Source organism: Felis catus, chromosome B4 (genome assembly GCF_018350175.1).
Source record: "Felis catus isolate Fca126 chromosome B4, F.catus_Fca126_mat1.0, whole genome shotgun sequence".
NCBI lineage: Eukaryota > Metazoa > Chordata > Mammalia > Carnivora > Felidae > Felis > Felis catus.
In genome coordinates this window covers 81,025,296-81,052,871 of record NC_058374.1, presented here as the reverse complement: position 1 = coordinate 81,052,871, position 27,576 = coordinate 81,025,296, and the positions used below count along the sequence as shown (strand labels likewise).

General features: G+C 41.3%; 1 protein-coding gene across 1 annotated transcript; it reads right to left on the bottom strand.

Moving 5' to 3' along the window:
- Positions 1–14,133: 14,133 nt before the first annotated feature.
- On the bottom strand, positions 14,134–23,937 carry NEUROD4 (neuronal differentiation 4). The gene is made up of 2 exons (XM_019835048.2): positions 23,582–23,937; positions 14,134–17,660 (listed from the first exon to the last, which is right to left on the bottom strand). The coding sequence occupies exon 2, from the start codon at positions 17,649–17,651 to the stop codon at positions 16,656–16,658; it is 996 nt and encodes a 331-aa protein (XP_019690607.1). The 5' UTR covers positions 17,652–17,660; positions 23,582–23,937; the 3' UTR covers positions 14,134–16,655.
- Positions 23,938–27,576: the final 3,639 nt, after the last annotated feature.

The following is a 27,576-nucleotide window of genomic DNA, read 5'->3' as shown; positions in this document are numbered from 1 at the left end:
GAATTATTCTACATAGGACAATTGTCTATCTATATGTTTTTTGTATCTATGCATTTTTTCTCTATATATTCTTTTTTTAAGTTTTTATTTAAATTCCAGTTAGTGAACATACAGTGTAATATTAGCTTCAGGTGTACAATATAGTCATTCAACGCTTCCATTCAGCACCCAGTGTTCATCGCAAGTGTGCTCCTTAATCCCCATCACCTATTTCACCCATCCCCCCCATCTCCCCTTTAGTAACCATCAGCTTGTTCTCTAGAGTTGAGTCTGTTTCTTGGTTTGCCTCTCCCTCTTTTTTTGTTCCGTTGTAATATTCAGTCATTTGTCTATATCCGTATGGAATCATGTATTTTGATTGTATACCTTGCACCACCCTCCCTTTTTATTTATTTCCTTAAAACTGAAAGCCCTGATCTAAGCCCTTTGGAGTTTACAACAGCAGTTTTCAAAATGTTTTGCAAGAGTACCTTCAGCAAAAGAGGCTAGGGGTGGCTAGGAGAAGGTAAAGGCCAGTAGAAAGGATGGCAAGTTAGCTAAATCTCCTTACTTCTATATGAACCTTTAACAAGAGTGTACCCATTTCTTTCCCCTGGACTTTCATTGAACAACAACAACGAAAAGCTACAGCAAAAATGTAAATGTCACTGGATAGGTTTATTTTCAGTGGATCTCATCTAATGAAATGCCTTTATTTTGTAAATGAAGCAGAAAAGGACTTGCCCAAGACTAGGTAAGTAGTAGAACTAGAAGTTGGTGATCTTCATTCTAGCCCTCATGGCAACATGTCACTTTGCTGTTCGTTTCGCTGAAACGCCTTAGAAAGATAAACTCTAACGCAGATTATATTGGTGAAGTGCTACAGACTTGTGCTACAAATGAGTTTTAACACCACCTTGAATTTCTCTGGAAATATGCACAATTATTATTGGATTAATCTTTCGCATGGTGGAACAGAAATTCATGTTTCCCCTCCTCTATCTTTCAGATATGGAAATTGAGGCATAGGAAAATGATCTGCAAGCAATTAATATCAGTGATTGTTGATAACAGAATTTTTAAAAACTTGGGAAGTCATTCAGAGCAATTAGAGATATACAGGTCTGACCCATTTTAAGAAAGCTCCAAAGTATAATTACTAGTTTCAAAAAGGAAAAAAGAGGAAAATAAGGTGAGTTTGCTTTTGAAGAGTCTGCATTTAAAAATTTTTCTAATACAGGATTTATTCAAGGGATAAATTAACTCCTAGTTATTAAAAATGCAACCCAATTTAGAAACACATACTTATTTACAATACACTGGGCAGGAATGGGAAGTATCTAGGATAAGGGCTGGACTTCCAGACTGAAGGCAGAGGTGAGGCATTGGCTGGGGGAGCAGGGAATAGAAATATATTTCCTTCTGCCCAGAATCATTAGCTTCCAGCTACTATCTATATTTACAAAATCTATTCTCTTGCCACAGGGACTCACAGGTTGTCTATTTCTCAGCCCTGGGTACAGTTCAAATATAAGAGTGGAATCTGAGTATTTGATTGTGTAAACAGTCTTCCTCAGATAAAAAGTATTAAGGAATTACCTAATTAGTTGCTTGACTGTCTCCTCGAGCCAACATGAATATGCAGGTGGGAACAAGCCCCCACAGTCCTCTGCTGGGAACTAAAAAAGAACCACCAGGCTCTTTATTTCCAGCAGTAAATGTAAGGTGTTCACTGTACCTCCCTTGCCCACATCCCTCACACCCTGAAGAATGGCCCAGGACCCTGTGGTGACAAAGGGGAGTGAGGCAAAACATGGCTAAGTCTCCAGTTAAGAATGAAAGTTTAGAGTTAAATCCTGACTAGCAGTCTTAATCATATACATTAGTACTTTGAGAAGGTTCAGATTAAATAGCTTATAAACTAGACCTATTTCAGGAATTTAACCCATTTTGGTATCAGCTTTGCCAAGTAAAAGGACCTATGGGTTTCGTAGTGCAGGGGATAAGGGGTAGGAAGAGGGTAAGACAAAATGAAGAAGTTTTCCATCTAATGAAAAAGTTCTTTCTCTAAGGATGAGGAAGTTCACTTACTACTTGGCATTGGTGTTGGTGTCATTGGAAGTGAGGATAAAACATGGCGATGAAGAATTGGAATGAGGAAGTGGAGGAATAAAAACTTGACGTTCCCATACATCTCTCTACCTAATTAGATCTCTACTTAACCCAGCCCCACGCAGATAAGGATTTCTTTGTCCTTGCTCAGAATTCAGTTAACTGTTAGTGTCCCCTCTTACAATTGGAAAAATTCTTCCTAATATCTAAACTTCTCAATTCTCCCATTCAGTCTGTGTCCCCGACATCTGTGTTATCATCAGACTTGAATAATTCCATTAATAAAATTTAATTAACTATTTAACGAACTTTAGTAGAAAGATCATGTAATGTAAAATCACAAATTCAAGCCTTGGTTCTGCCACCTGTTGAGCAAATCATAAACACAGAGTCTCAGTTTCCTAATCTGTAAACTGGGGATGATAATACCTACCCCTGCAATCCGTTATTGTGAGGACCGAATGAATTCAAATCCTGAAGGTAAACTTACTAAACCATAACTAGCACATAGTTGGCATACAGTAGTTACAATTTGTTAAGCACTGAACTAGGTTCGTTGGATACTATCCCACATACCACCATCTACAATGAGGGATCCACGCGACAGCAGAGGAACATCAAGGTATTTGAAAGAGCCACAGAAGGGAAGGGAGATGCTGGAATTGAGAGAGGCTGTCTTGTGGAGGTAGCGTTGAGTATAGCTTTGAATGGCTGGACCAACATCCAAAGCTCTCAGATGACATGGTAGTGAGGGTTTTGCAGAGACAGGTAACCAAAAAGTTTCCAAGCTGGAATTTGGTATTTAGAGATGCTTTCAGCTAATAGTTCACAGGCTAATAGCACATAGAAGGCCTGATTGAGAAGAGATTCGCACAGGAGTGCAAATAGCCAGGAGGAGAGACCTGAACTTTTTCAGAGGAAAGATCAAACTGTTTTCTCTAGTTAAGCCTATACCCACCCATGCTGTTCATTCAGGCCTTAACAGCCCCCGAGAAAGGGGGTTGGGGCCTGTGGAAGGGAGAAGGGGACCTTATAGAAGGGGATGGGGGTGGGGGATATCAGGCCCGGCTGTTGTGTATTCCAGCACCTGCCAGGGATGCCCTGGGGACCCCAGGTCTGCCCTGCTGGGGCCCAGCTGCCACCCAGGCCCTCCTGACATCCAACAATGCGCGGTTGAGAGGTCAGGAGAGAATAGGGCAGGCATGACAATGAGATTCCGATGCTATAGAAAGAGAAACAATTGGGACCCAGGGAGAGAGAAGCCAAGTGTTTTGGAACTGTGCAGGAAGGGGTGGGGGTGGGGGGCAGCAAATGTGAGGATAAAATTAGAATGACTGGAATTTTATGGGGGTGTCAGGGAATGAGGAGGAGAGACTCTGTCCTTGATTATTCTGTTCAGAAGAGAAAAGGTCAGCTTGGCCAGGGAACAGGCTCCCTTGTTCCTGACCTTGGGGTTGGTCTGTCAGTAACACTGATCTGCTCTGCCACACGAGTCTGATCTTGTCTCTAGCTCAGTCATTTATTCTTCTGTCCATTCAATGAATATTTATTAAACCCCTGCCATATATCAAGCTCTTTGCAAGGTACTAGGGACAGAGATCTATAATTTATCTCCCTACTATTGATGAGCTAACAGTCTTCAGGGGAGACAGATTTAGGAATACGCCAGTACAGCAGAATGAAGTGGGGAGGGGGGAATGTTTTGTGGGCGTGAGTAAAGGAGCCATTAGCTCACTGAGTAGGGGAACTTCACTCAGCCTAGGAGATGTGTGTGTCAAGAGAAGAATCAAAAAATCTTTCCAAGACAGGTGATATTTGAGCTACCTCTTGAAATCCAGGTAGGAGTTCAGCAGGCAAAATAGCAGGGAACTGGAGAGAGAATAGGTTACTTAGAAATTAATTAGGAAAGTACTTGTCAAATAAAGCCTTGGAGTTTCCAGAGGCTTACGCTGATGTCAGGGGAAGTTATTCAAGTGTCACAAGGCTCAAATAAAAATTCTAGTTCAAGAATTATCTGGGGAGCTGTTACTTTTCTTGTGTTTGCAGGAAATAACGTTTCCCTGGTCTTTGATCTACTTGTGACTCTTTCCTGTGTACAAAGATGTACCATGGATCCCAGTCGAGAGCTTCTTCAGTGATACTTAGAATGGAGAAAAAATGTTCCTTTGTGTCCATTCACATTTGCTGACAAGAGGATAGACATCCGGGCAGCAAAAGTGACTTGGATCGGGCCTTTAAGGAAGACCAGTTAAAATCTTTTTTTTTTTAAACATTTATTTATTTTTGAGACAGAGAGAGACAGAGCATGAGCAGGGGAGGGTCAGAGAGAGAGGGAGACACAGAATCTGAAACAGGCTCCAGGCTCCGAGCTGTCAGCACAGAGCCCGACACGGGGCTCGAACCCACAGACCGCGAGATCATGACCTGAGCCGAAGTAGGCCGCCCAACCGACTGAGCCACCCAGGCGCCCCAAGACCAGTTAAAATCTTAAGTACACTGCAAAAGGTGCCCTCCACCAATTTAGACTTAAGGGATGAGGGCCATGTTATGTGGGTGGAGAGCAACCAGGTGCGGGTGAAGAAAGAAAGTCAGCATTACCGGAAGAGATGTCTTCTGTAACAACATCTCCTTCCCTCTGATGCCTACACCTGGCACTTTTCCTAGATAACAATCTAGAGTCCCGAGGGGGGTATCACCTTCTTCTCAAATGAAGAGTCTAAGCTCTTGACAGTGACTGCCTACCATCATCCTCTGTCATGATGGATTCTGAAGAACCTCCAGGAGGAAAGAGTCATAACTGATGGATGGCATCCATATGCCCAGGCATGTCGGAAATCACTTCCCACGTTTTCTGACCTTGGGATCCAAACCCACAGTTTTGAGATGGAAAAGAAATTAATCCATAGAGATCTGTCTCTAAAAAGACAGAATCAAGCTATGCTCTCCATTGTGTCTCAACTAACTGTACAAGGCTATTTAAATTTAACTTCTTTCTAATTAAATAAAATTGAAACCCTGTTCCTCACTTACACTGTCCATATTTCAAGCGCTATACATGATAGATAGGACATTTCCATAACTGCAGACCGTTCTACTGGACAGAGCTGCTAGAGAGCCACGAACAAAAATTCAAGCTGAGAGAGGGTGCCTGGGTGGCTCAGTCGGTTAAGCGTCCGGCTTCAGCTCAGGTCATGATCTCGCGGTTTGTAAGCTTGAGCCTCGCATCAGGCTCTGTGCTGACAGCTCCGAGCCTGGAGCCTGCTTCAGATTCTATGTCTCCTCCTCTCTCTCTGCCCCTCCCCTGCTCATGCTCTGTCTCTCAAGAATAAATAAAGTTAAAAAAAAATTAAAAAAAAAAATTCAAGCTGAGTGCCAAGCTTCCCAGGTTCAATCTCAGATTTGTCACTTGCTTATTATGTGGCCTGAGAGAGCTGCTTTACTCCTCTGTGCCTCGAATTTCTATCTGTAAAATGCAGACAATACTAGCGCTGATTTCATGGTATTCTAGTAAGAATTACATTATCTCGTATATGTAAAAAATGAAGGCCATGGCCTGGCATCTGGTTGGCACACACTTAACATTAGTTATTGTGACTGTTATCTGCCCGTGTGTCGGCAGCAACCTGAGGGCAGAAGAGGCTAAGGAGGTCTTGACCCCTAATCTAGCTCCTCTACTGAGCCATCAGCCTGCTGTCACTACTGAGCATCATTTCACATTCAGAACACCCCCTCCTTGCCACCGCACACATCTCCCTCCTTGCCCAGGCCCTCGCTTCTGTGCAGTGGAATCTGCCATCCTGGGAACCCGGGGCACTGCTCCTTGCTTGTCTCTCCCTCCCTTTTGCTTAGCCTGATGCCCACTTTCCCTGGGAATCGAGGCTTCTGCAAACAGCTGCCGCTGCTATCCCTGCTTGCAGCTGCTGCTCAAAAACAGGGCAGCATGGTTCAGCGGTGCTCTCTCTCAGGACTGATTTTTTTTTTCATTTATCCTTGAAAATCTCGTTGGATTGTGCCAACTGTGGGCACGGTGTCAGCTGCCCCCTGTCTGTCCCTGATGCTTCTGCTTAGGGACCCTTTGTACTCAGGCTCCAGCTGAGTCACACGCTCCAGATTACAACCCAGTAATTCCATTTGATGGGTTAGTCATTATCCCATACTACTTGTCCCCTTGTGGGTCACCTTTTCTCAGACCTTTGCCTCTGCATTAATCTGTCCTTCCGCGTGCCCAGCGTGATGGAGACCTTACCTGTCCAGGGGGAACAATGTTGATAATGATGATGACAAAGACTCAAGATTACTATTATTGAACTCTAACAATGTGCCAGGTCTCATGATATATGGATCATAACAATTATATTTAAGGTTACAAAAATCGTGCAAGATATTACTGCCATTTTGCAGATTAAGATTTTGAAGTTCTAAGAGTTTCTGAAATTTTCCCAAAGTCAGTGAGAGCATGTGGCAAACCTAAAATTCACGCAGAGTTTGTCTCTGCGGACTCACAAGCCCAAAGCATCGTTAGACCTCAGTGGCCATGTGGGCTGGAGAAATGTATTCACCCACCTCATCGGCAAACAATTCTTTGTTTGCTGCACCTTGTCATTGAAGAAGATATATCCAGTGACCAAATGGAAACTTTCATACTGCAGCATAAGTCTTCCAGCTAATGGAGATACTTGGAAGCATGGAGTCTTTGATCTTCTCCAAAACGAGAAATGGTAGTGATATTTCTGTTGCTCAGAAGACAGATAACCAGGGACTGTCCTCAAGGAGGCTTGGTGGAAAGTATGGTGATGCCCAGCATTTTGTGCAGCAGTAATCAAGACCCAGGGCTCCTGCCTGAGACACAGCAGAGACACCCCCTGCCCATTTCCTGATGTGGACCCCACCCTCACCCACTGCCATGGAGCCCTGGGCCCTCGAACAATATCTAAAAATACTGGAACTGCCCCATTTGAAGAATGGGACACACTCTTATCTTGCCTTTATTCTGTTCTTTTTTTTAGACTTCCTAGTCTCTCCCTCCTTTCCTCCCCAGGCCCACTCGGCCTTTATGTTGGCTTATTTCTGTTTCTCTGGTTTTGTTTCTCCCGAAAACCCTACTTTTTCAACATTCTTTAATTTGTCTCTGTATTTTACTCCATATTATTTAAACTGACCTCTCTGGCTTTGTCTAAATAAATACTTTGATAGCCAAGTTCTTGTTACAGTCAATGGCATGGTGGGCATTGAGTAGATAAAACTCATGAAATGTTTAGTCTTTTTCATTCACACATATGCTGGTGCAAAAATCACCCTGACAGAAAGTCACTACTCCCTTTTTTCTTTTTCTTTTTTTATTTAAAATTTTTTTTTCAACGTTTATTTATTTTTGGGACAGAGAGAGACAGAGCATGAACGGGGGAGGGGCAGAGAGAGAGGGAGACACAGAATCGGAAACAGGCTCCAGGCTCCGAGCCATCAGCCCAGAGCCCGACGCGGGGCTCGAACTCACGGACCGTGAGATCGTGACCTGGCTGAAGTCGGACGCTTAACCGACTGTGCCACCCAGGCGCCCCACTACTCCCTTTTTTCAAAAAAAATTTTTTGTGTGTGTTTATTTATTTCTGAGAGAGAGGATGACAAGCAGTTAAGGGGCAGAGAGAGAGAGAGAGAGAGAGAGCAAGACAAAGAATCTGAAGCAGGCTCCACACTGTCAGTGCAAAGCCTGACAGGGGGCTCAAGTCCATAAGCCATGAGCTCATGACCTGAGCTGAAGTCCAATGATCAACCGACTGAGCCACCCAGGTGCCCTACTACTCCCTTCTTGCAGGTTAAGTAGACTTGGACATTATTGGCAACCCCTAGTGATCATCTATAACAAAGGGGAGAAAGAACACTTCTCTCCCAGTTATGTGAGTTTGTGGGATGTTAACATCACAATTCCCAGCACATATTTAGAAGCCCCTCAAAAAATTGTGCTTTATTTCCTCCTTACTCTATGGGAAGAACTGCCCTGGGAGCTGTAAATATAACAAGTGGATAAAACAGCCTCTCATCTCAAGGAGCTTATAATCCAGTGGAGGAGACCTAGGTGGAAATAGAACTTTATGTCTAAGATCGGCTTCCATGGTTCCCTACACTGCAAAAGAAGGAGGCAATAATTAAAATAAATATACAGAAAGAAGGGGGCAATAACATAAATAAAATAAACATAAATATAAATAATAAAGAAGGAGGCAATAATTACTATAGGGATGCTTTGTAAAGGCTTTATCAAGGAAGAATTTTATCTAGGATTTGCAGAATAAATGGAGTTTTGGTAAGTGAGGGTGGAGGAGAGAACTCTCCAGGGAAAGGCATTGCAGGAGCAAAGGAAAGGGAGCTAACTCACTTCATGTTGATTAAAGGAAGAGGAATCAATCCGGAGAGGTGGCACAAATGTAAAGATGGGGTGGGAAAGAAAGGTGGGGGAGGGGGATGGGTGACTTCTGATGTCAGTGAGGGGAGAATTAGTGGTATTTACACCTGGAAACATAGACCAAGACCAGATGTGGTGGGCAGGGTTAAATGAGAAGCTGGGAAGCTGAGACTTCATTCTACAGTGGGTTAGAGAACCCATGCAGGTCTTTGATCAAAGCAATGACACAGTCCTGCCTTTACTTTAAGACGATCAGTCAGGATGGGTTGGGAGGAGACACTGGGTGCAAAAAGACTGGAGGTTTGAAAAAACACTGTTGCCTGAATACAGACATAGAGATTCCGAGGGCCTGAACCAAGGCAGGGTCAATGAGGTGAGACTGCACGAGGGAAGAGTAAGAAATAAGGAAAGGTAATGTGGCAGGTGTGCGCATGTGCTCCACTGATCCCTGTGTCCCTGACTCTCTGTCACACTGTCTGGGCGCTCCTGAAGCTCTGACTCTCCTGGGTTCTGTTTCCCTCACTTCCCATCTATGATTTTCCCTTCCTTGTGGAAACCCAGACTCTGTGGGTCAGTGAATGCTCTTTCTCAGATTATTTGGCAGCAGCTATGGGGAGGTCTGGATTCTTTCTTCCAGAGCTTCTGTTCAGGTGAGAAAACAGCTTGCCTGGGAGCTGCTTGAAGAAAAGGAGACTTTAGAACCTCCTTTCAAGCCTGGCCCATTAACCAAACGTCTCCCAGGCTTGTCTCCTTTGCTCCTCCAATACGGAACAGCTCTGAATCCCCCCGGTCCTCCATCTGGCTGCATGTGTCCTAGATCTCCCTGGGCAGGGATTAGGTAATTGCGCCATTTCCATCAGCGTGCCCAGGGGCCTGGCAGGAGGGAAGCTGCCGGCTGGCAACAGTAGGCTGAGCAGGAGCCAGGGGAGCGTCTGCTCCAGGAGTCCCTGAGCAGCTTGCGGCTGTGCCTGGCCCTTGGCGAGGCAGCCACGTGCTCGCCTGCCCTGGATCCGCCTCTGCGCGGAGGCCGGCTCTCAAAGGAGAGAGGACAGGCTCAGACCAAGGAAGAGCACTTAACATATCAGGCTGCCCCTCCACGTCCAGCCCAGTGGGAAACACTAGGTCTCCTCCACTTCCTTCCCAGCTCTCTGCCTCCACCTCCCCTTGCCAATGCCTGGCCTTCTAGCTGTTGTTACCATCGGGTTAATGCAGGAAAGAACGCAGCATACAGACTGGGCAAACATTGAATGATCCAAAAGGGTTGCCATTTGACTTTAGACCATTCAAATATGTAAGTGTACATGGATGGATGTGTGTGTGTGTGTGTGTGTGTGTGTGTGTGTGGATATGTGGATGTGTATGTTCGACATATACCAATACATACCTTCAAATACACACACACATAAACACACACACACACATATATATATAACTTGATGTATGTTTTTTTAAATGTAGACACATTCATATGTGTGTACACACATACACACACACAACAAAATGTAGGAACATATCAGCAGGCATGAAGAAACAAGATTCGTGTGAAATATTTTCCACCAGTCATCCACAGCATGGATTATTCATATGGATAACGGAGAACACGCTGTATTTGCAACCAAGTAAATAAGAGTCAAACGCCTTCCTATCCTTTCCCACTTAAGGGAGGGAAAGGGGCACGATTCTAGGAATAACGCAATTTCTTAATTTGATGTTTGATAAGTTTATTTTAGCTCCGTGTAGCGTATGGGCCTTTCAGTGGCCAAACATGTTGCAGTCAATATCTCTGTTATGAAACTGGCCTTTAAATTGATAACAAACCGAAATCACCCCAGTTCCTTAAAATAGCTGCCTGGTAATTGTAAAACCACACGAGGAACCCCAACCTTCATTTTCATGTTTAAATGTATTTTACACACACTGTAAGTAAACACTATGTGTTTCCTATTTCCATTTTGCCTTTTACCTATTAGCTTTGACTTAATCAGCATTCACTCATTTCCCCCCTCCCAAAATGTGGTTATCTGTCAGTGAATAGGGACATTGGCCCCTCATGGAACTCTGAAGAGTGTCTATTGGCACAATCATCTCATTTTATTAATGAGAAAACAGAAGCCCCGAGAGTTTCCATGACTTGCCACACCCTCATATTTGCTTCCACGTTTCTACACAGGTTTCTACACTATCTGGAACTTCCTTTAGTGGCTTATTTTGAAGACTGATTCAATATTGTAAACTGACTTTGTGACCTGGTGTGGATGCTCAATAAACAGCAATTTCCTCTTCCTTTCCTTGAGTCTTTAGCTATTATTTTTTAAAATGATCTCCAACTCACATTTGGTAAGTTTATTTACTTGCACACGTAGGAGGCATTGGTCAAACATTTTATTTTCAAGTGTGTTATTACAACCATGATGGGATTCTTTTAATTTTTATGATCAGTTTACCTCCCTGGTTACTGCATCTACAGCTAGCCTTGGCCACAATTTTCTTCGCTTTATTTAATATTCATAGTGATTAACTTTAGCAATGTTAACAAAACAACTGAGACTCTGAGGGGTTAATTAATTTAACCAAGTAAGTTATCCAAAATTGTCATAATAATCCATTAACCTTATTTCAGAATATGTATTTTACTTAACCCCAAATAAAGCAAGACTTCACTTATTGAAACAAATAAACAAACAAAACAACATTGTAATCAGATAATCTGACTTAACTTCCAGTTGATTACCTGACCTAGCTATTCGGTAGTATCTCTTGAGTGTCAGTTTCCTCCTTTATCAAGCAGTATTTATAATACTTCAACTATTGCCCTCACATTGTTGCCAATATTGATAACTGTGAAAAATGCTCTATTAGTCTATACTGTCCCAGACTATCAACCTACAAAGCATGGTCATATATTTACTTCTGTATTCCAAGCACTTGGCTTTGTGCCTGACCCACAGGAAATACTCAGTGAGTATTTGTAAAATTGAATTGAAACGAAGTATGAAATATAAAGTACTAACTATTTGTAACGTAATAGCATTCTTTTTCTACATGGCCTCAAGCCAGATGACAGTAAAAAGCAACCACAAGTCTCCTTTTATTCTATACCAATTTCCAGAAAAGAAAGAAAAATATGGTGTTTCCTATTTGCTAAATTCAGGAAATTTGCCTTTGGGGAATTCTGTCCCTGTGATGAGTTAGAATATAATATATTCCAATGTATGGACTACAGGTCCAAAGGCTTGGATTTTGATGTTGGCTCCAGTCAATGATTTACTGTATAAATTCAAATCTCTGCTTTGTCCCCTTGTTCTCCATTCTTGTTCTCGATTCCCTCATCTGTTCCCATCTCCTCCCTGGTAATGATAATAACAATAATAACCGTAAATTGTTTCCTTTGTGCCAGAACCTGAGGCAAACCCTTCACTGGCATTATCATTACTTTTAATTCTCATATCAACTTTATGGATTTGGTGGAATTGTTATGCCTTTTTTTATACAGAAGGAAGCTGAAGCATAGAGATGTTGAATAAACTACACAGGACTACTCAGATGGTTAGTTTCAAACCCAAGTCTACCTGACCCAATCCTCTTAACTAAGAATTCTATGGGTGCCCTAAGCCTGCTACACTCACCATCAACACTCCCCTAATCAGATATTGAAGGCAAAGAGAAAAGTTAACATAAAAATTACCAAAGAATAATGAATGATAACATGGGTGTAAGTAATTACCACTTATTAGATACTTATTATGTGCTCTGGATGTATTATCTCAACTGACTCATCATAAGAACGCTGTGACAAAACCAGGGGGTATAGTTCAGGGGTAGAGCATTTGACTGCATAATAACCCTGTGACATAGCCATCGCTATCATTGCCATTTTAAATTTGAGGGAACTGAGGTTTTGAGAAATTAATCAACTTCACAAATGTTATTCAACCAGTAAATTGCACAACTAAACTATCATGTATTTGCCCCTAAAGCCAATGTTTGCAATCAATGTGCCAAACTGTACTTTAAAGTTTTATAGCTAGACAAAAAATAATCTTGAAGCTAGGATGCTCCTCTGTTGTTGCAATTTTCATTTCTATAATTCCTTGGTAAAACTTTTTTTTTCCCCAAAGCACTAAAGGTCTATGAAATGATAGCAGTGAAATAGATTTAGGCCCTCTGAAAGATGGACACTTTCAAGCAATAAAGCATTGGTCTGTGAGCTAGCCTGTATCTACATAATCTACATAGGCAACATACAATACAAAGTTGAGCCTTTGTCAAAGGAAGGAAAGTCTTCTCAGATTCAATGGCAGAGTTTGGGGATGGGCCAGTCTGGGTCATAGATACAGCAGGATGTCATATGTAAAGAATAGTTCAAGAGATGTCAGAAAGTTCCACCAGCTCTGGCTTCTTGCAGATATGACATTGTTATGTACCTACCAGGCAAACAACCAAATAACCAAATAAACTAGTTCCAATTCTAGCTCCACCATTAACTAGCAGTGGGAGTTTGAACAGATTACTCTCTGCCTTAGCTTGCTAGTTGGTAAAATGAAAATAACAATAGTGTCTCCCTTATAGTGATGGTTTTAAGATTAAATGAATTACTACATGTAAATCACTTAGAAAAGTGACAGTACATAGTAAAAACTGCTAGATGTAATTGTTGTTATCTGCCAGTTTATCATTATTCCTCTAAAACATTATTTGTAAAGATTCTCTTCATAATGTCAAATGACATGTGTACGTGATTATTCACTCAATATCATAAAAATTGGGAAAATCTAAATTATGTTTTAATTACATTTTAACATGGAATGCCAACCAGCTATAAGAAAACATTAAGAAATTTTTATGACATAAGAAAATGCTCCATGGTATGTGTCAAAATAAACAAAAGTAATATGCAGAACTGTGTTATATATGGGAAAAGGAGAAAATAATGTAACTTAATATTTGTATCTAATATACCTGATATTATCTTATCAGTATAACAGGTCTCTGGTACCTGATAAAGTAAAACATAAAAAGCAGTTTCAAGTTGGAAAGTGGGTACCAGGCAGATGAGGAGAGCTGTGGAAGAATGACTTTCGTTCCATATTTTTTGCTTCTTAAATATTTTAAACCAACTCTCTCCTTTGACTAACCATGTTTTATCATTATTATCATCAACATCATCATCATCATTATTTCTTTATCATCAGCATTTTTGTTCATGTCATAAAGGGACCTGAAAGAAAAAAGTCAAGAGAAGAGATGTTAAGAAGAAGATGCCAAAAAGTATAGTTCATAAATTTTGAAAAGTTGGTGGGCCCAATTTTGGATAATAGTGCATCTTCTTATGGTCCACCTCTTCGTGCTTCAGTGGCTTAGAGTGCCCATCACCCTAGATTTCTGTAAATGGGAAGATCTTTTTTCCTCAACGGCTAATTACATAGTTGATTATGTGTGTGACAGAGATCAGTGCTTCTAGGTTTGTAACTACTTAGTTTAGACCTTTCAAATCTTTTGAAAGGAGGAGTTGAAATATGGGATGTAAATCCTCCTGACAGGCTGGCCTGTGCTTTTGCTGGCTGCTTACAGGACACAGAGTCCAAGAAAAGGGATAGAAGAAAGTGAAGAAAAACTTTGAAGACAGACAATGCAACACAGTGTCTAATAAAACTCACAGCTTTATTTCTGCTAGAAAAACGGGAGGAGAAACAGTCTGGGTTGTGTTTTGTTTTGTTTTTTTTACAAAAAGTTTGAACAATTGTTTTTTTTTTATTTCATAAAATCCCCTGAAGAATGAGACCACCCTGGGTAAGAGAGTAGGTTCTTTCCAATCATACTGCACTCCCAAATTTTAATTCAATTAGAAAGTCTCTCTGAACAATCCCAAGGAGGCCTGGTTCATGGGTACCATATTCCCCAAAAGCATAAACAACAGCTTCCCAAAACTAACTCGCTCTTCTTAGAATGGATGGGAAAAAAATCTAAGAACATTAACTTGCATAGCCATTCAAATTATTGCTGCTTTTTATAAAATCATTACAGGTAATTCTGCACTAACTTCCCCTTTTCCCCTCACCCCAAACTCAGGAATTCCAGAAAAATTATGAGCTACTTTCCAAAGGAAGCCTTAGGGAAGGTTTGCAAGCACATGTATGGAGCCCAAGAAATTTGCATGAAAGGGAGAAATAAATTAAATAAATAGTATCTAATAAATAGCTCCAACAACATTCATTATCTACAAACTTAAATGCCAGAAAATACTAGCTTCAAGGATAGATTCCCCCACAGCCTCTCACAAAGGTAAGTGCCAGTATAGACTCAGAAAGCACATAGGCTGGCCTTGTAGACACTTAACTTGCCTTTTCCCGCTAGGAAAAGGGAACCACTTCAGTAGCTCGTGGGATTTAAGATCTCTCTGCAAGGATACTTTCAAGGGGGTCTACAAACCAAGGGTGCAAAATACAACAGGGTTAGCGCTGCAAGCAAAATGGAAAGACAATAACTTAGACTGTAAGGAGATAATAAATAAGAGGGTAAAAAAAAGTCAAGATCCACAGATAGTTTGGCAGGGTTTAGGGGATAGCTGAGCTGTAGAAAATGACATACTAATTAATCTGCCTTATCAATTTTATTCATTGGTCCTATTTGTGTACCCTACATCCTAAACTTATCCTCTCTGGCAGAGCAGGATGTGATCCACTATCATGTAAACCATTTAGGCTTTTAGTTTGTTTTAAATAATTGTCCTGGCAGATTGAACAGGACATTGAAATTTCTCAGATCACATTTTTCTGGAAAAAAAAATGTGACAAAATTAATGCTGATATAAACAAAAGAGGAGTTCCATGAAGAAAAATAAACATCCTGCAAATCAGGATAAACCTGTGATGAAGACATAAATTGGTAAAAGCATTCACGGACCTTGGATTTGATTTCTGCATCCTTAAGTCTGCTCACTTGGAATGTTATCTACAATATGTAATAACATATTATATTTTAGAAGTGAAGAAGAGGTAACAATTAGTGGAGGAGGAGATAAGGAATTGTATATGCATTGGAAAAATTCAAGTTTGGTCATAAATTGACTGGTGCTTATCCCTCTAGAAAATATAAGAATCATTGGTGTGGACAGAGGTCAGTGGTTTTAACCATGTTTTGTGTAACCAAATGAAATGTATCTTGCCAAAGAAAATTTGGTCTTCCTATGGGCAGATGTAAGATAGAGGGAGTCACCAAACTATGGTAAGTTAGTATAGCCAATTGCCATTTTATTGCTCTTGAATATGACCTGGGTTGTTTGCTGATTCCAATAGCAGCCCCTGAGCGTCTTCAGAATTTTTAGAGCCTCCTGGTTACGGAGGCTATGAAATGGTACAGATGACTTCTCTAAGTTCCATTGGTCATAGGAGTCTGTTTACAGTGACTTGCTTGCCCCATCTCTAGAACTGAGAAAAGTGCTTTTGAAATGTTAATCAAGAATCAAGTTGGTATGAGATCTCTACTATGGTTCTCATATTACTAAGAAAGAGATGTTCAGCCTCAGCCAACAAGAAGTAGAGCTAATCTCTTAAAGAACATGCTTTGTTATTCACAGTGACAGCCAAGTTAGGATTTTAGCCTTTGGAGACAATTTTTAGATAGATGCATAGACGTCCTATCAGGTCCCCGAGAGAAATGCATCTGTGCTCCTTTGGCAACTCCATCTAATCATTCCACACACAGTGTTCATTTACTATTATTCTTCAATTCTTTCAGTTTCAGTAAGTGTATAGGAGTGGTCACCAAAAGTATTGAATTTTCAGAACTGTGAAGGACTTTAAAATCATCATCAGTTGTCTGATTTTACCGATCAGTAAACAGAGGCCAGAAACGGAAAATTAAGTGGCATAGATCATGAGTTTTTGGCACCATTAGAATAGGGCCCAGGGCTTCTGTTGTATTTCCACGTGATTGTAAACAATCAAATAATTTCACTTGAGGACCCTAACTAAATGAATCAATACAGTGTGAGAAGCTGATGATAAATGAGGGTGGCAGGTGCAGGAAGGCCTAAATGGACTGGGACTACTGCGTTTGATATCTATCTATAGGGTTCCTTTAAGGTCATTGAATCTTCAGCTCAACCCACTTGAATTATGGGAAACATCTCCACATTATCCTCTGAAATGCTTGTCTTACTGCCCTAATCAGTGAAGATTGTATTAAGTTGGGCCCCAATGCCATGGTGAGGGTAGGAATCATAGGACATATCTATGGGAACATCATAACGAGGGGTACCAGCCTGAAAGGGAGTTGAATGAACATGCCCTGAGCTTAGACTTGCAGAAGGGTAATGTGGCATGAAACTGTAGGATTTATCCAGGTCAGGAGAGCCATCTTGCTTCAAGGAGAAGTTCCCACTGATGCTCAAGGGTGGAGTGAGTGGGCCCTCATAAGGTGGTGTACTGCAGTCAGGTGGATGGCTCCCAAAGGATGATTCTCCCAAACTCTTGAATACTTGGGGTTTGAGATTAATAAGATGTGTTTCCATATGGCCATAAGGAGGGCTAGGGAGCCCAGGAGATTGATAGTTGAAGTTATGGACAGAGATGGCAGAGTCACAAATAGGAGATTTCTCCTCATGCTTCTCCAGGAGGACAGACTGAGGGCCCAGCTGGAGGCATCCAGCCACCAGGTTGCTTGTAGGCTGAGAGAGCCCTTTGCAGAGCATCTCCACAAAGCCCTTCCCTTCAGGTGTCTGTCCAGTTTCCAGGACCTCAGACAGAGCCCAAATATAGTTCCTGGCCAGTCTAAGAGTCTCTATCTTGGAGAGCTTTTGAGTCTTAGAGTAACATGGCATGACTCTCCTCAGGTTGTCCAGGGCATCATTCAGGCCATGCATCCGGGTCCGCTCTCTAGCATTGGCCTTGACTCTTCGAGCCCTGAATCTCTCAAGGCGAGCTTTTGTCATCTTCTTTTTCTTGGGACCCCTTCTCTTAGGCTTCTCCCCATCCTCTTCCTCCTCTTCTTCCTCCTCAATACTGTCATGCTCTTCAGCTAAGCTTCCAAGCATCCCATAAGCAGCTGATCTTCTCTCTTCCTCCTTCATCTCATTCTGAGAGCCCAGGGCTTTGTCCATCCAGGATGGTGTGTTGACCAACTCTGTCATCTCCTTGGGTTTCACGTAAGGTTTTGCCATTTCCAGATTCTGGAATAGGAAACAGCAATGATTAGTGTCTGTGAATATCTGCTTTGATTTAAAACTAAACTTTCTTTTTATATCTTAGATATAAAACAGAGAATTGTATTGGGATTCAACTTGTGATTATCTAGTCCAAGTCCACCATTCTAAATAAGTAATCTAAGACTCAAATAAATGCCCAGAACACTAATATAGCTATGGCATAGTAGAAAAAAATCAACTTTAGAAAAATGAAATTGACTTGATTACTCATGGTAGTGCCACTTCCCCGTACTTTTCATTCTCTGGTGCCTTGTCTTGTAGAGATTTTATGCAAAAATAACTGGTGTAAGAGTCAAAATATATCTTTCCTTCTTTCCAGAATACAGATCAAAAAGGGAAATACATAAGGTGGACATATAAATTATTATCCAAACAGAGAAACTTCTGAAAGTAAAAGAAGGTGCTAATGTAGTTAAAACTTATAACAATGGATATAATTATAATTATTGCAAAATTTAAAAAGCATATCACACAGTAAGTAAGTACACTGTTGTATTTTACACCACAAAATAAATGAAACGCTGTGCTGAGATCATTCAGACTAATTTGTTCTTCAGAGGACTGCCCAGCCTCTATTGAGAGATATGCCACATACACTTAACCTGTAACATTCCATGTTTCCCACTGACTCTGCCAACTCTTAGCTTCAAGCATCCTAGGAAAGAGCAGTGCCACAACTGGCTGGTACCCCCATGTGACCATGACTATTTCTCTCACCATCACCAGAAGAGCATTTTGGTTTTCATCAAACACCTTATGGTCTGTCTAATGTAGTGGTATTAGAGGTGTCAGTGACATGGTGTCTAAGAGGATCATGAAGGGGCGCCTGGGTGGCGCAGTCGGTTAAGCGTCCGACTTCAGCCAGGTCACGATCTCGCGGTCCGTGAGTTCGAGCCCCGCCTCAGGCTCTGGGCTGATGGCTCAGAGCCTGGAGCCTGCTTCCGATTCTGTGTCTCCCTCTCTCTCTGCCCCTCCCCCGTTCATGCTCTGTCTCTCTCTGTCCCAAAAAAAATAATAAATAAACGTTGAAAAAAAAAAAAGGATCATAAAAAGAGAGCAGGGTTACCACTGACCATTTTTTAAATTCACCCATATGTTAAAAGGAAAACTCTTTCATTGCACAGGCATCTCACACCATCAGACAAGAATATGGCAACATCTAGATTTACAACCCAGAGGTCTACAAAGCTTATTCAAGATTATCTTAGTATAACTATTATAATAATACTTCATTAAAAATGAAAAATCTGGGGCAAACTCTAAACTTAACAGAACATAGTGACTGCAGACATAAGCGAGGACTATTTCAGACAAACGTGGAAATACCCTGACTACTTTAATTCACTTGCCTAACAGATACTGTTTAATCCAGATTTTCTTTGGAAAAAAAAAAAAATTGCACTTCGAAAACCAGAAGAGACTGGTGGTTTAGTAAACATTTTATGTTCAATTCTGGAAGGGTGAATTGTTTTGAGATTTGCTGAGCAATTTGCAGGTATATAATTTACCAAATAAAAGTATCTGAGAAGCAGCATTGGGGCATGCCAGTTTACCAACTTAGTCTTTGAAACGCTAAACCTTCCATCACTTTTGTGTATCAGAAAGGGGAGAGCATGAGACACGTTTTTCGATCCTTAAAGCTTGAGCCTCAAATCAATGAGGCAGGATTTAGCACATAGATTTTAAAAATATAAATATATGATCTGATTTGTTTCTGGTCATTTGAGCTTGTTTTCCTTCTAACCTCATTTACCTCCTATAAATAATTAATGTTACTGCATTGCAAAAACAGCCTAGGTTTCATGTTAATCAGCACAGAAATCATGTCAGCTTGACTTACTCACTTAATAAGGCTTCCTGGGTAAGCAGCTTTATTGAAAACACACGTTGGAACCTATTGGTCAACTGGCTGCCCAGGCCAAGTTAGAAAATCCCACTTTTAATATGGATGATGGAGCTTGTGTGCTGAGCTGCACTTCTAACTCAGCCCGATATCCAGAGGGAGGGTGAAGGACCTAATTAACTTTCTGTTAAAGTAACACAGACCTTTCTGAGGCAGGTGCACTCTGAGGCCAAAAGGGATGGAGTAGGCTTGGGAAACGTAATGTTGCACACGTAATTATAATAACATTTGTGTAGCCTTATAGCCAACCTTTGAGGGAAATGGGGATTTATGCTTGTTTTGTAGTCGAGGTCACTGTGGGTCAGAGATTAAGTGATGGAAATGCAAAGATATAGAGCTGATAGAGCAGGACAGAAAGCCAGTTCTTCTGATTCCAAATCCTAGGTTTTAGATTATTTCTCTCTTTTTTTTTTTCCCCCACCACAGCTACAGGAAGAAAGGAAGGCACTTTGACTTCAGGGGGTGTGGATCAGCTGAACTAAATCACCAGGAAATGAACATCATCCAAAGGGAGGCTAGTTTAGCTGTTCTTTGCAATGTTTAACTCTCAGATTCCAGGATTCCTTCCTCTTATAGATTTTTTTTCTTATCGCTTCCACCCTTTTATTCCCCCCCCCCCACCTTCTCTTACTCTGCTTCCTTATCTTTTTTCTCTTCTATTTCTCTCATCTCCTCTTCATCATCATCAGCACTCAGTCATACTTACATGCAGGGAGAGTTGAGAAGGAAGATGCAGGAGAGGAAAGCAGTCTCCCGAATTGCCCCTGATAGCCTCTGTAATTGGCCTTTTTCATTATTATTATGATCCTCACCTCTGTACCTCTGGACTCTAGCCAAGTTCTGTCCATCCTCACCCCCACCAAGAAGTGGGATTAGGAGAATAGAGTAGACTATCCTTCGCCTTTAACATAATTTAATGGTTTCTGTAAGAGTCAAAGAGTTGCTTTCAAGTCAGGTTATCAGCAGGTATGAAGGAAAAGAACCAACCGGCTTTGGCTAAAACAATGTAAAGGGCAACCATTTTTCATCTTTCTTCTCTTACTAACCCTGGGAAGGATATAGATGGCTCCAGTTTAACTCTCTCTTTTTTCATAGATTCATAAGTTCTAGGAGCATCCCATGGGTATATAGGGTGGCTTTGAAATCATGAAAGCTGGAATGACACCACTCTAGTCCCAACTGTTCTGATTCCCAGTTGCTGATTTCAAACACATTACATAGCTCTCTGGTCTTTCATTTCCTCTTTGATAAAATAGAGGTAAAGTATATTTAACATGGTTCTTGTAAGACAAATAAAAATAAGGTTTTGTAAACTTTAAATGCTATAAAACATTATCCATATATTTATCTTGTGTTTATTCTTGAGTTTTCTTATCTAATCTATTTATACAATTTGCATATTCAAAAATAAAAGTTGTTTCCCACAGATGAATCATAAAAGTAGATTCTGCTAACTACTGTGCCTCTTCTTATCTTGAGGGAACCTCCTCTAATTGGCTCAGAAGATGATCTAACAATTGTCCAATAGCCCATCTTTTCTCCCAGTGTATCTGGACAGCAGACTCTGGAGTCACGTTACCTGAGTTTAAACTTCAGCTCTATTACATACTAGATATGTGATCTTAAGGTTTCAGAATCTATCTGTGCCTCAGTCCCCTCTCTTTAGAATGGGAATAATAATAGTCCCACCTCATAGGATTATTGTGAGCATAAAATGAGCTAATATATTTAAAGACTTTGAATAGTGCCAGACATCATAATGCCATATAAGTATTAAGTACTATCGTTCCTAAAGTTCATCATGACTTCTCCTGGACGCATGGACAAAACCAAGTATACTTACAATCTGTGCTTACTATGATTTCACGCCAACAAAAGCCAATGGCTCTATCTCAACATGCATTTTGAAAAATTCCCTGACAAACCCCCTCCTCCAACCTAATAACTAAGTATCAAAGCTTCTACTCCATTGCAAGAGGTGAAGAAACAGAGTTCTATCAGCTGTTTCTACCAGATTGCCCAAAACTCTTTTACCATATTCATGGAGGAGGTTAGTTGCTTTTATTGTTTTTTTTTTTTTTTATTATGGGGAGACAACAGTTTGCTGGACACTCCTACTCAGTTACTTTAATGTTTAGGTTCATGAAGTTTCTGACGGAACACACACAGCTTTTAGCCCTGGACATTTGTTTCCTTTTGTCTTTGATTAGATACTACTGGGGATAAGACTTTCCTACCAGAATCCAGTGCCAGAGCTCTGAGGAGAAAAATGAAATGTCTCTCAAATAGAAGTAAAAGCCAGGACTCCTCAAAGATTAAAAGAAGTAATAATTCTTCTCTTTTGACTTTTTCCACCTAAATGTCTCCAATGCCTCAAAAAGTTAGCAGGGGAAAAAAAGATGATGAACATCCAGTTTTAGACTTGAGAGCCGAAAATGTGTGTGGTGCAGTTGTGATTTCTGATCAAGGAAATCAACTCAGTTTTCTCTAGAACAAGAATCTAATTCTACCATGGCTTTGAGCCTGTTAATGAACCCGCTCAGAGGTGTACTGAGAGAATCCTGGCACTGAGACCCTCTCCACTCTTTTATCACTCGCTTATTAAATGAGCACAGAAAATTATTTTCATTTTTTTTTACTCCTAGGGAAAAATGGAAATAGTATTTCTGTCTTTCATATCTCATTTAGAAGATTTATGAAAAGCAAGGGTAAGGACTTGTTGTGTAGAAGTTTCTATTGATGGACACGTGAATGAAGGGTGCTTACATGTGTGCATGTGGTGCTGAGACAGTATATTTCCTCTTGGAAGCTGACTGTACCCACTTCACCTCCTGAGCCTATGACTGAATCCTCAGTACAACAGAAAGAAGCCTATTCAGCTCAGTTTCTAAGGAATCCAAGCACCAGACAGGCTAAATGCCTTGCTCAGAGCGGCAGTCTTCACACTAAAAAGACAGAATGCAGACCGGGGTGCTCACAACTTGCTCTGCGCAGAAACTGCCAGTGGGCTGTTTTGTGCTCTTCCTATACAACTTTTTAGACTCTACCACTTTCTCTCTTGGTTAATACCTGTACACACACGCACACACACGCGCGCGCACACACACACACACACACACACACACGGGAACACCGTACCCAACATAGCCATATCATATTTCGGTTTTCATAGCCTCAAACCCAAATGGTGAACTTTGCAAACAGAAATTACTCAATCTTTTAGTTTTCCCCCTTCTTCTTCAACATTTCGTCTCTGGTCCCTCTGTCCAAAAACAAGGGAAGCATTTTACATTTATTACTAATGTTCTGGATACATTTTGGGGGTGGTAAATGAAGAATAAGAGGCAGAGGAGACAAAAATATATAAGAACAACCTTTCTTTTCTGATTTCTTAGTGGGAAGAGCTGAGGAAAAGGAAATTTTCACCACTCTATCACAACTATCTAAGAATTTCTAGCACACCAAATGGGGGAAACGGTAAGAATATGCTCCATAGCTTTCCGACATCTTCTCTCATTTCTTAGTCTATTACCGTTCCCCTTCTTACCCCTTCCACTCTCTCCACAGCCTGAAAATGCTGTGAACAGAGCAGTGGATTGAGTCAATTCTTGCAACCTACTTCCTGAGCCACCAAAGACAAAGTTAAACTTTTTGGACATTTTTTTCTCCTGCATTAATAAAAGGGAAGGGTGAGTTTGACAGACATAGAGGATGATAATTTATAATCTCTACTTTATAAAAATGACTGAGTGTGTGAGTTTCACTTCAGGTGGCAGGTGCTATTGGAATTAGTGAAATTGTTAAAATTTTAATATCCGTCCCCAAATGTTCTCTGTCTGCTTCTCCGTTCAAGTTTCCAAATCCTACTCCCTCTTCTCCTAGCGCAGAAGAGACTTACCTCAGCCCAACTGCTCCTCTAGGTCTGTGGGAACTTCCCACAGAAACTTTAGTAGTCCCGTACCACCCCCATCCAAGGGCTCACCTCTGTCAGTGGTGGTCCCTGGTGTGAAGTCTGGATCTGTGTCCTGGAGGAGACTCAGAGAACCCAAGTCTCCCTGAGCGTCCAGATCATAGGAGAAGGAGGTACTTTTAGCGATCCATGTTAAACCGGCCCCTGCCTCTTAGATATGTCACTGAATCTGTTCTTTCTGACTGATTCTTGTTCTACTCGTTCCTTGGAGTTCTGTATGCTCCTCCAGGACGCCTTCGGGCTGATGCTCCCGTTGAAGCTGATTTAGCTGTTCTTCAGTACCTCCTCTGAGTGGCTAGTTCCCCGGAGTGGAGCTTTCAGGACCACAGCCTCTGGGCAGCTCCTGAGCTCTGGCCGGAGTCTCCGAGTTGCAGCAGTTTTGATTGCTTTCCCAGCTGACCAGGGCGGGGTGATGCTGCCGGAGGTCTAACTCCTCCCCTTCTCCAGTCGAAAGACACACCTACTTCAAAGGGCTCCTCTGGCCAGGTCCAGTTTACCATTCATTCGTTTTGTTTTATTTGATCGTTTGTATAAATGGGGGGAAAGGTTAGTAGAAGGAGAATATGGGAGGAGAGTTGCTGAAGTTGAAAGGTAAAGAAAAAAAGGACTGGAAATCTTTGTGGTTAAAAAAGTAAGACATTGGGTGAGAGAAAATTGGAGGGAGTCTCAGAGAGCTAAGAAGCGTTAATGAAAACAGTGGTCTCCATCTGAAGAGTCAAAAAATGAGAAAGATACATGCCCAGGACACAGCATCACTGACTATTACCTTATACATGTAGATTGGTGTCTTTAGTTTTAAAACTTCAGAATTTTAAAAGAAGAAGGAAAAAGTACCTTCCTCTCCCTTCTTTTCAACATGTAAACTTATTTCCATTCAAAACCTTTTTATTTTCATTAGTGACTATAGACAGAGCCATATCTATATTTGTTGTACTATTCTTTCAACTTTTCTGTTTGCTTGAAATTTATAAAAATGTAAAGCAAATGAATGAAATAGTTCATTGTAAGGACACTTAGCTCCTTGAATTACAAACTGGGATCCACTATTATTTTTCAAAAATATATCAAAATATATCATTAAGCATTCAGGTAGAAAAAGCCCATCTGAATAGTAATGGACTTGGAAGAAAAGAAAGGTCCTGCAATTGCTAAAATCCCTGTGGTATTCTCTGGTAAGATTAATTGGCTAGAAGAGAAAGAAGAAAACTACACCTAGAAAGATTTAAAGAAAATATATGGATACGCTTTATTACAGAGAGCTACCAAGTCAAAATGCAGAATCTTCATTTTAAGATGTGAAGGATTTTGTAAACGTCTATGGTTCTGGGGAGGCAAGGGAAGAAGGGTGCTTGGAAGAAGGGAAGAAGCAATTGGCTGAATGATGTTCGGTATTTCAACCTCATTTCCAATATCACTTCTGTAAAAGGACCTGATCAATAAAGTGTTCCCCATTGTAGCAAGATAGAATTCTGGGTCCAAGCTCAGCCTCTTTTTGAAATTCCCTTGAAGGAAATCCCTCAGTTTTTTGGAAATCACTTGCTCTACCAATGCAACATATGTAATATGCTCTACCATATTACATGTGTGATTTTGGAAATCACAGTGCTCTACCAACGGTACATATGTAATAGAGATGAAGAGCTGTAAGAATGTCTTGTGTGCAAAGAAAAGGGCAGAAGGTTAAAGCAAAAGATAGGTTTACTGGATTACTTGGCAATCAAAAAGAATGAGATCTTGCCAACTGCAACAACGTGGATGGAACTAGAGAGTATTATGCGAAGCGAAATTAGTCAGAGAAAGACAAATATCATATGACTTCACTCATATGAGGACTTTAAGACACAGAACAGATGAACGTAAGGGAAGGGAAGCAAAAATAATATAAAAACAGGGAGGGGGACAAAACATAAGAGACTCTTAAATATAGATAATAAACTGCGGGTTGCTGGAGGGGTTGTGGATGGGGGGTTGGCTAAATGGGTAAGGGGCATTAAGGAGGACACATGTTGGGATGAGCACTGGGTGTTATATGTAGGGGATGAATCACTGGATTCTACTCCTGAAATCATTATTGCACTATATGCTAACTAACTTGGATGTAAATTAAAAAATAAATAATTTTTTTTTTTTTAAAAAAGATAGGTTTACTGGAGTGCCTGGGTAGTTCAGCCAATTAAGCCTCTGACCTCAGTTCAGGTTATGATCTCACAGTTCATGGGTTCAAGCCCCATGTTGGGCTCTGTGCTGACAGCTCAGAGCCTACAGCCTGCTTCGGATTCTGTGTTTCCCTCTCTGCCCATCCCTTGCTTGTGCTCTCTCTCTCTCTCTCTCTCTCTAAAAATAAATAAATAAACATTAAAAATTTTTTTATTAAAAAAAAAGCAGGGGCACCTGGGTGTCTCAGTCAGTTAAGTGTCTGACTTTGGCTCAGGTCATGATCTCACGGTTTGTGGGTTCAAGCCCCATATCAGGTTCTGTAATGACATCCCAGAACCTGGAGCCTGCTTCAGATTCTGTGTCTCCCTCACTCTCTGCCCCTCCCCCACTTGCATGCATGAGCGTGCACCCTCTCTTTCTCTCTCAAAAATAAATATTAAAAAAAAATTTTAAAGCAAAAGATAGGTTTGCTGTCAATAAGGGTGAAGGATATGTCTTAGTTTTGAAATAGTTCATTTTTTTTTAACTCTTGTAGGTGTGAAGGACTCTTGTCCTTCACCAAGAAGAAAGAAAAAAAGAAACAAAGAAAGAAACAAAGAAAGAAAGAAGAGAAAAATTAACATTTCCCCCCATTTTATAGGAAGTGGTTCATCTTCAACAAATCTCTAAGCCCCTACTATTTCTTGTATTTCTATTTAGGAAATACCTGCTCAGCAAAACAAACTTCATTTTCAGAGTAATTAAGTAACACAGGCTAGGAAAGGTAGATTTTTGAAAACCGTATCAGAATCCCCTCTTCAGCCAGAGGAAGTGTATCTATGGAGGCATTTGTGCTCAGGAGAGAGCTGCAATGACCATGTATAGAATGGATTGATCCCCTGCTTTGTGTCTTAGAAGCCATCTCCCTGGATATTTGAGAGTTCATGATACTGGCGATGTTAGTATCCCGCCTGTGAAATGCTCAGAGGGCAGGGAAGAGTAGTGGATCAACAGAAAGGTGAACATATTGAGACAAAGATGAGGGTGGGGACAGAACATTCTGTAGGGCTCCTTGCTCTCTTTGACAGATGTAAGAAACTAGACACAATAGGATTAGCTCTCAAAACACATTCAGTTGTGTGTATGTGTGTGTGCCCACGTGTGCAGCCTCAAGAGGGCATTGAGGAAGACGCCAAATTTTCTTTAAGAGCTGCCTTTTGCAGAGGGAGGGATGCAATATAATTCATCAGGGTCACCCACATCACAACTCCTGGAAGGTTATACAGACAGTTAGTTAGCTATTGAACTCAGAGCAGGAAGGGGCAGGAAGGGTGTGTGCAGTCAGCAGAGGAAAGAGGGCGGGGACTGCATGCAAAGCATTTACATTCATTCTCCTCCCCCCACATGGTTCCTGGGCCAGAGGGCCAATCCCCAGGCCTTCCTTCTTTCTCTGTGCTTTTTGTAAAGCTCTGAGCTAACCTGTTAGAACCATCTGCTGGGTGGGGGAAATGCAACCAGCGCTCAGTTGCCGGCCCACAGGCCGAGTGAGAGTCATTGAAGCAGAGAGGAGGGAGGCAACAGGCAGATTTATGGGCAGCAATCTGTTCCCCCCACCCCAGGCCCCACTGCCAGGAGACAGCTTGATAATCCATCAACCCCACTAATGAATTAATTAGTATTCCCAGTAATCCTGACCCCCAAAGGAGACCGGCCCACGGGCCCCTCAGGGGGCTAGAAACTGCCTTCTTAGACCAGACACTGAAGCCCCGGGACCAATGCCTGACATTAGGCCCCAGGGTGCTCAACTACATGCCACAGACCCTGTTGTTAAGATCCCCAGATGTCCCTCCTTCTCACCTTCCCTCGGGAGA